General features: G+C 28.9%; 1 protein-coding gene across 1 annotated transcript; it reads left to right on the top strand.

Moving 5' to 3' along the window:
- The first annotated feature begins 2,068 nt into the window (after positions 1-2,068).
- Positions 2,069-6,009, top strand: LOC107928713 (uncharacterized). Its single transcript, XM_041104086.1, has 7 exons — positions 2,069-2,659; positions 2,734-2,820; positions 2,923-3,207; positions 3,356-3,526; positions 3,744-3,797; positions 5,008-5,154; positions 5,570-6,009. Exons 1-7 carry the CDS (start codon positions 2,450-2,452, stop codon positions 5,945-5,947), a joined length of 1,332 nt encoding a protein of 443 aa, XP_040960020.1. The 5' UTR covers positions 2,069-2,449; the 3' UTR covers positions 5,948-6,009.
- Positions 6,010-10,173: the final 4,164 nt, after the last annotated feature.

Genomic DNA, 10,173 nt, shown 5'->3' on the forward strand with positions numbered 1-10,173 from the left:
AACTTTGATGCAGCCTACAAAATCCAAACAAACAAATCATGCTCCGGTTTTATTATTAGAAATGGAAGAGGAAAGGTAATGGGAAGTGGAGTTACTCATCATGACAATATCTCAGACGCGTTTATGGCAGAAGCTGTTGCATGCTTTCAAGGGCTCCATTTTGCTAAAGAGACGGAGTTTACCATAGTGGAGGTTGAAGGAGACTCTAGTACGGTAATTGAGAAAATTAACCAGGAAGGTTTTGGTCGAGCAGATTTGGATTCTGTCATTTTAGATATCAAATCGATGGGGCAGTTTTTTCATCAACTTAGTTTTAAACATGTAAGAAGGGAAGCTAATCGGGTGGCACATTTTATTGCAAGGGAGGGGAATAGCAGATCGGAAAATACCTTTTGGATAAAGGACTTCCCGTCGGCGGTGAGGGATATGGTGATTGTAGAAAAGACGAGAGATGTTCCCCAAACGGATGACTGATTTGGATGGGTTCATTTGGACTGGCCTGATTTTTTCATTGGAGGCTATGTTTCAGTTCACCGGAGAAGATTCAAGGGTGCACTGAAGTTTTTTCTATTGGGTTTCCTGTTTTTCTTTGTTGATTTCAGATGGATTTGCTTTTGATTAAAGCAGCACTTTGTTTCTTGGATTTGGTTTTATGGAAATCACGGTTTTACCTTTAAAAAAAAAGCATTATATTCAAATATTGCGCTTATCTTTATAGTTTTTTTTTAAAAAAGATTAATTTGAATAATTATGGGGAATACATGTTAAAATAAATAGAAAAATATGACTTTTCAATATATAAAAATAATAAAATATTAAGTATATAAATAATATAAGGTTAATAGATCAAGCAAACCTTCTACTTCGATAAAATTTGAAATTTAGTCATTATACTTAAATATTTTTAACTTAAAATTTTTAGTCCAGTAATTAACTTTGTTAATATTTTAAAAAAAAATTGTCAATTTGACATATTAATTGTCAGTTCAAAACTTCGGTAAGGAAAATCTCGAACACACGATCGAAACTCGAACAGAAAAAGAAGAAATAGGACAGGCTCCAAGGCGTGTATCAAGCCACTATCTTTAAGGTTATATTCTCCCCCACTTACCTTCGGTGTGCAAATGAGTTCCAAGCAAATTAACCTCGAAGATACAATGAAGCCAATGACTATTTGCGTTTTGCACTAACGAGAATAGTCCACTATGCGCTGAGCACTGTATAACAAAAACTCAATTTCTACAAAGGATTTCTGTAGTAATACTTTATAGAATAATCTAATAATATTAGAAAATGAAGGAAGGAAAGAAAGAATATTAGAATTTGTTGATATGATTTCCAAATGAAATCCCACTCCTATTTATAGGAATTTTCATGTCTCTTCATAGAGACATCTTTCAATAGGTGTCTTTATGAATAAATAAATAAAAATAATTATTTATTTAATTTTGTAACTATTCAAATAATTTTTTTTGAATAGTTATAATTCTTTTTAAAAAAATCAAATGATATAACTTTTGACCAATGACCAAAAGTTCTATCTTTTGATTAATTACACCCATTCATTTATAGTTATTGAGATACTATAAATATTTGAAAATATTCCAACATTAATTAGGGTTTCCTCATTTATAAAAAATAAACTTGTTAAGTTGACAAATTCTGACAAAAACTACTAAAAACAATAGTGACTGAACTACAAATTTCAAATTGAAAAAGTAAAGAGATTGAATTTTTAACTTTTAAAGTATAAGGATTAAATATCAAATTATGTAGAAGTACAAGGAATACTTGCATATTTTAACGATAATATAATTCCAAACCGAAATAACATAACGATTAAATGTAACACGAAATAACCAGCAAATGTTAATATAATGGTAAGGCATATTAAACTCTTAAAAAATAGAAATTTGAACTTCAAAAACGATGTCGTTAAAAGAGATAATCATGTATCTGAATTTCAACGATAAAATATAACACTATTAATGGCAAAGTGAATGGTGGCAGATGCAAACATTGAAGGAGTACTGCAATAAAAAAAGGGGGGGGATCAGTTTAGTTGGGTAGGTCTGTGTTACTATTAATGCCTTCAAGTCTCTCTTCCTCCTTTTTTTTTTCGTCTCATTGCATTATCTGCAAATTTATTAAACAAAACACACACAAAAACAAAATGGGGTTTCCATCAATTAAAAATATGAATGTTTTGGTTCACTATATGAAACCAATGCGGGCAATCATGACTTTGATGGTGAAAGAGTAAGGCAGCCTTGGCCTTTGCCTTTGTGTTCATTGTTTCAGGGTTCATTAACCCCTTCACCCACCTCCCTTCTCTCACCATTAAAAGCTATACACAGACAAAAAAAGTGTCTTTTTCTTCCTTTCTTTTCCATTGTTTTTCTTTTTTCTTGTAACGTTTTTGGCTTTGCTTGGCATACAGACTGAGATAATGGGTAAGTGTAACATTGTAGCCAACAAAAATGGTGTTTTGTATCTTCTTCTTCATCTTTTTCTTCTTTGTTGCCTTGTCGTGGGGGAATTTTATCATGTTTCAGGCCTAAACTACACAAAGTACATCAAGCAAGCGAGTAGGTTGAGGCTTGAAAGAATTCAAAAACACTTGGAAAAGATTAATAAGCCTCCTCTCATCACCATTCAAGTATGTTAAAACCATTGCTCTATTTGTATATATTTTCTTCTCTTATATATTTCTCATGGAGTTTTTTTTTTCAGAGCCCAGATGGAGATATCATAGATTGTGTCCACAAAAGAAAACAGCCAGCTTTAGATCATCCTCTTTTAAAAAATCACAAGATTCAGGTATCAACATTATACCAAAAGTGTAATTTTTTCTTTTTTCTGGTCACGTTATGATGGGAGTAAATTTTTTTAAAATATTTATGTGGCAATATACTATACCAGAGAGTTCCCCCAGGGATGCCAAAAAGGTTGAAACAAGAAGAGGTAAGAAATTCAATGGGCAATGAGGCAACTATAAAGGGAACTCCAAGGCAATGGCAATGGCAAATGTGGCATAGCAATGGGACAAGATGTCCCAAAGGAACAGTGCCAATACGAAGAAGCTCGGTGCATGATGTTTTGAGGGCCAAGTCTTTGTTCCATTTTGGCAAGAAACAACGTGGATTTATCAACCCTGCACGCCGCCGTGCCGATGCACCAGATATCGTTAGCGGCAACGGTCACGAAGTACATAATTTATTTTCTTAACATTGATTTAAGTTAATGTTTCGGTATTATAAACAATCAATATGAAACAGTTCAAAAAAAAATGAAGTTTCTAAAGTAATTAATGACATTGGTATTGTGAATGATGCATGTGCGTACATTTATTTAGCATGCGATTGCATATACGGGAACAACCCAAGAGTTCTATGGGGCGAGGGCAACTATAAACGTGTGGGACCCATCAATCGAAGAAGTCAACGAGTTCAGTCTATCACAGATTTGGATTCTTTCGGGATCATTCAACGGCTCTGATCTTAACAGTATCGAAGCTGGATGGCAGGTACTTGTTCCATTTCCTGTCCTCGCGTGCACCTAATCCTATACTATTTCTTATTTTTTAAAAGTTTCTTTTACTCAAACATAAATTTTCAAATAAGTCGCTTTCCAAATGTTTTAATTGATTTATTAAGAGTTGATTTAAATGTAAATTATATAAATAAAATGAAAATACTTGTATTAGGGTTTTAGAAGTTTTTGATGATATTTGTACTAGACAGGTCAGTCCGGAGCTTTATGGTGACAATAGGCCAAGATTGTTCACTTATTGGACGGTGAGTTTTCTATATAATTATACCTTAATATTATATTTCTGTTTAATCTATCATTTTTATGTTTTTAATTATTTTATGGCTAAAATGGGGAGGTACATAAAAATTTTAATTATATATATATGTTATATCATTAAATAATGTTAATGAAAATAATTATATTATATTAAAGATATGGAATTTTTCATGTGCATGCATATAGTGGTTAGACCTATCTTAATGCAGTATGCATGTTCATAATGTGATTTATATGGTTGTTATTTTGTTATTAAATGAAATTTTAAAGGATAATTTTATACAAATGGGAAATAATTGCTTTAATTAAGAGATTATTGAGATTTGATCTGACGATATAGAATTTGAGTATTAAAATATTATATTTATTATTAATATTACAAACAAGATATAAATTTCTCAATTTTATATATTATAGTTATATTTTGAGAATGTAACTTTAGAACTTGCATTATTGGTCTAAAGTGGTCTGAAATGAAAATGATTGTTTGCTAAAAGATGAGTTAGTTTTGGAAAATGGTTAGTTAACCATTCTTTCATTGCCAAAGTTCAATAAAAAACCAAATAGAAAACAGCCATACAATTATTAAATGAAACAAACTAACAATGGCCACATTATTATTGAGGAATCTTCAATTTAACTTTTTTGTTTTGCAACACATTCTTCCAAACACTTTTAACTTTAAATGGCTCTATATGTTGAAAAAATATAAATTATTCTATATTTTAATTTGATGGATTTGATTTAATATAAGTTGACTCTTGAACATTATCAAGAAATATTTTTCAGATTTTAATTCAATCCATAAATATTTTTTTTTATTTTTACAAGGTGAATAAAAAATACATGCGTGTTAGAAGTGGAAAACACAAAATTACTGTATGAATACCATAGTGGGAGAAAATGTTGATCGCATGATTTATGCTTTTCAACAACCTTTTTAATATGTCTAGAAGTTAAAAGACAACTTCATTTACTTTGTGGAATTTGACATTTATTTGTTCAGGGGATTGGAGATTTCATGTAATTTATTACTTTCACATTAATTAATAAAATATATTTTATAAATTAATTATCTTCAACATTTACATTGTAATTAAGAAGATTGGAGTATTTCATTTTTATTGAATGTCATGCAAGCAAATTATTTTTTTCAATTATTATTAATTATTTATATATATTTTTGGATAATTACAGACCGACTCCTATGAAGCAACTGGATGTTACAACCTTCTATGCGCAGGCTTCGTTCAAACAAATAGTAGAATTGCAATTGGGGCTTCTATTTCTCCTGTTTCTCAATATACTGCAAATCAATATGACATTACCATCCTCATTTGGAAGGTATATGAATATATATATGGGTTTAACCGGGCCGAGTCGAATTTGAATATTGTCAAGTTCGAGCTCGACTGAATATTTATTTTTAAATTCTAGATATAATTGAGCAACCTGAACTTGACTCAATAATTAAGTTTAGGTTTAATAATATATATTAAGGATAATAACATGATTTAATAATATAAAAAATGAAAAGCTTGGTAAGACTCGCAAGCCATTCAAGTCAAGCATTACCAAACTCAAATTCAACTTGAAAATTACCAATTTGAGTTCGAATTGTTTTTAGCCGAAGTCGAATAGCTTGCGAGCATCAATATCTCATTTATACCTCTAAAATATATGTATGTATAGTTAATATTATTCTCATTATATATATAACTTGGTTTAATATGTTTCCGATTTGTGTTTCTAATTTTAGGATCCTAAACTAGGGAATTGGTGGATGGGATTAGGTGACAATACTTTGATAGGTTATTGGCCAGCGGAGCTATTTACTCACCTAGCAGACCGGGCAACCATGGTGGAATGGGGTGGTGAAGTGGTGAACTCGAGGGCCAATGGCCAACACACCTCAACTCAGATGGGTTCCGGTCATTTTCCCGAAGACGGGTTCGGAAAATCGAGCTATTTTCGGAACTTAGAGGTTGTTGATGCGGATAATAGCTTGAGTTCTGTTCGTGGCATATCAACCCTAGCTGAAAATACAAATTGTTACAACATCAGGAGCTCATATAACAAGGAATGGGGCACATTTTTTTATTATGGGGGGCCTGGGAATAACCCACGCTGCCCTTAGATCAATATTATTGTTTGAATTAAATATTGATTCTTTTAATGTAATTATTCGCATTTATGCTATTTCCACGCTCTTTTTTTTTTTTTTTGTAGCATTTCAAACAGGCAAGGAAATAGCAACCTTTTCGGAATAGGGTAGTGCTATTTTATTATCGTACGTACGTAGAACTAAACTCCAAATATTATCGATTGGTTAAGCAAAAAGTTCATGTTTTCAGTAAAATAATTACTTCCAAAATGTTATGCAAGTTGTCAAGAAATCTAGCCACTCGAAAATTAATATTTCAATATCTTATTTATAATTAAAATAAATCATATTAAAGGGCAAACAAAATCGATTTTATTAATATTTAGAAAAATAAATTTAATGTTAAATGAATAATAAAACATAGTAAATAATTTTAAGAATAAGGTCTGGTTATTGTTAACAAAAACAAGATTTAAGTCTTTAGATTTCAATTTTTGACAAAAAAGGATAAGAGTTAGGCCATTATTAAAAAAAATAAAAAAAGAACAAAAGAACCCGAGCTAAAGCAAAAGGTGGGAAAAATGAGGAAGGAAATGTTGCAAAAATTGAGGAGCATAGATATGAGGAAGTCAAAGTAGAAGGATGAGAAAATAAAGGCAGTTGAGCAAAGAAGCATCGTATTCAATGTCATTCAATGTAGATTTTGGAAAATGAGCCTTTCCACCCACATCATGATTCTTTACCAAAATTTATCTTATATTTTTGTTTAAAAATCAGACATGCTTATTTTTGCGGGTTCCGAAGAAAATGGTTGCCCTGTAGACTTAGTGTTATCTTAATGGAATTGAATTAAAAATTAATTAAAAAATAATAAAAAATTAATTAACTTGAAAATAGTTGAAATTGAATTAAAAAAAATAATTCAACTGAATTTTATTATTTTTAATATTTTTATTTTATTTTTAATAATTTATTTATTTTAAATTAGATAAATCAATCAAATTGAATATTGATGATCTGATTAATTTAACTATCCATCATATTTCAAAAATATTCATAAATATTTGATTTTGTTGGAATGCAAATCTAATGCTTGAATTTCCCTTTCCATCTAATAGAAAAAGGGGTTATTATCATTGTTGATGATAAATGAAAATTTTATAAGTAGGATTAAAATATTTTTATTTAATTATTTTTAAATTTTTTGAAGAAAATTAATATTTTTAATATAAAATAAAATTAATAATTCAACTTTACAAATAAAGTTTAACTATTGTCACATGTCTATTTTCTTCCAAAAAAAAAAGTTTGTTATTATACTCTAAAAATTATGCCATCTTTTAAACTTTATTTTTAGAATGTATCAAAATTTTTTTTAAATCTATAACGTATATAAAAGTATGAATTTAAAAAAAATTTGAATTCAAATTTTTAGAATGTATTAAAAATATAGAGTTAAAATAGTTGACATAAAAGAGAACTTGAAATAATTACAATAATTCTATTATTAAAAATATAGAGTTATTACTTGAATAAAACTTTATGCATGAAAAAAAGATTTATCTATTAATCTAAATAGAGCTTTAATTTGAATAATACTCTTAAGTATAAAATAAAGAAAAAGGTTTATCTATTAATTATCACTTAATTAATATTAGAATTATATACTAGTTAAATTTTAAAATTTAAATTTAACGTTATAAAAAGTATTCAATGGTTAGAAATATTCAATCAATTAACAGCTAAGTAAAATTACTTAGAAAAAGAATGGAGAGATTGTTAGATAAAAAAATAAAGGATGGAGCAGTAAAACAATGGTGGAGAAATGATAGATTATTTTAATTAATGATAAGGTAATATACATAGTTTTTGTTATACACTTTTGGTGTTTGTTAAAATTCATGAATTTGAACATTAAACTTATGTTTCTTTTTATTGATTTTTCTAGGCCCTAGGTCTTTTCCAAAATGACCTGAAAAATTTATTATTTACGAAAATGATCCAATTTTAAAATATATAGCGAAAATGACTTGAAATGAATAGTGGCAAGCAATGCCAACACCCCAATGGTCAGCACCAAAGTTCATCATGTAATCATTACTTTGTAATTGAGTTGGGGATAAAAATAATAATTTTTTGGTGCCAACACTGTCATGGTCAGCACCCATATGTAATTTTTTGAGTTTTTTAAAAAAATACAGGTATTTCCCGGTTCAAAATATATATTTTTAATCGGTGTCGACGTGTAGGTGGCCAGCACATGAAAAAAGTTTCAAAATATTTTTTTCAGTGTTTTTTGGTGTCAGCGTTCATGTTGCCGACATCAGTTCATATTTTTTTTTTAAAAAATTGTCAGTATTGGTGTCGGCATTCTCGTTGCTAGCACCAGCGTGATTTTTGAAAAAAAAATTGTCAGCGGGCTTTGGTTGCCGAAATCAGTGATTATTTTTTAAAAAAAGTCAAAGACACTTAAGAAAATGAAATGACTTGGGGAGAAGAGAAGAAGAGAGGAAGAGAAGAAGAAATAAATTAGGAAAATAAAAAGACTTAGCAGTAAAGTAAAATTTGATTTCTTTTAAATTGTGAGTTTTATTAATGTGTTTTTTTAAATTGGGATATGAATACATTATTTATCATCATCATTAAATAAAATTATTTTTTATTTATTTAATTTTTCCAATTGAAATTTAATTTCATTTTGAATGTTAACTATTGTTTGGAAGCTAAGAGAGTCTCAGAAAATTTTCTAATTTTGTTTTGAATATTTTTTGAACCGAGAAATACCCGTAATTTTTTCACAAGTACTCAAAAAAATACATACGAGTGCTGCCATGGCAGTGCCGACACCAAAAGTATTAATTTTTTATCCCGAACCCAATTACAAAGTAATGATTACACGATGATGGACTTCAGTTCCGACCATTGGGGTGTTGGCACCGATTGACATTGTTCATTTTAGGCCATCTTCGTTGTACATTTTGAAACTAGGTCATTTTTGTAAATAATAAATTTTTTCGGGTTAGTTTTGAAAAAAAAGCCCCCCAAAATACCAAGAGGGGTGTGTAATAGCCCGTTTTCAGTGATACCAAAAACGGTGGTTTCAAAACTCCATTCTTCGAAAATTGAGTCTGATAATATTATTATTTAATATTATCGAGTCTATATTAGAGTTAAATTAAGTTTTGGTGATAATTTTAGTGATTAAATGTTTAATGAAGGTTCAATGACTAAATCGTAAAAACCATAAAACTTAATCGCTATTGTCATTTTTGTATATAAAAGGTTTAATTAATGAATCTAAACGGATTAATATGGAAATTAAACCCCTTTGTTATTAAGTGGTCGATTTGGTGAAGTATAAGTTATAAATTATGTTAAATTTATAATTAAATAGTAAAATAAAATAAGAAATGAAAGGGTGGTGGATGGAAAGAGAAAAACAAAGCCTTTCTCAACTCATTCCACCAAAATTTCATAAGCTCAACGGGGACAAAGAACTTTTTAGGGTTTTGGATGTTTAGTCCCTCATTTTGGTAAGTTATTCAAGTCATTTTCTGGTAATTTTTATGTTTTTGGAATCTCCGGAGCTTAATTTAGCTAGCCCAAGGGCTAATTCGTGAATCTATTAAAGTTTAGAAAGTTACCATTGAATAATTATTGAATTTTTTGGTGTTTAATGGCTAACATGTTAAGCTTAAATGTTAGTAAGACAAAATTGTAAGTGAAATTTTGATAGTTTTGTCATTAAGGACTAAAATGAAAAAATATAAATAGTGGGGTGAGAATTATATATTATATGTTGCTGATATGTTAATTAAAAATTTATTTGTGATTGGTTTTGAAATCGAAACTCAAATTTAAAAATTGTAGTATTTTTAGTTTTAAGGACTAAATTAAAATAAATGAAAAACTTAAAGAATTGTTGTATAGATAAAATTGAGTTGTTATTTAACTTTAATATATTGTTAAACAATATTTAAACAATATTTAGAATAGATGATTAAGTTGAATTATGGTTTAGATCAAGAATTATACAATAAGAGGACATAAGCAGAAAAAGGGAAAACTACTAAATAATCCCTGTAATACCCCTATCCGACCCATTCACAGAATTCAGGTATGGAGCGTCACAACTGAACCATTTTTATGTACAGGATTAAAACTCATTATTTTAAAATCAGACTGTATTACCTATTTAAAAGAAAACTTACAACATAGACAAAAATTTTAAATAAAAGTTCACTTCTCTCAACTTTAGA

The sequence above is a fragment of the Gossypium hirsutum genome, chromosome D11, assembly GCF_007990345.1.
Source record: "Gossypium hirsutum isolate 1008001.06 chromosome D11, Gossypium_hirsutum_v2.1, whole genome shotgun sequence".
Classification (NCBI taxonomy): Eukaryota; Viridiplantae; Streptophyta; class Magnoliopsida; order Malvales; family Malvaceae; genus Gossypium; species Gossypium hirsutum.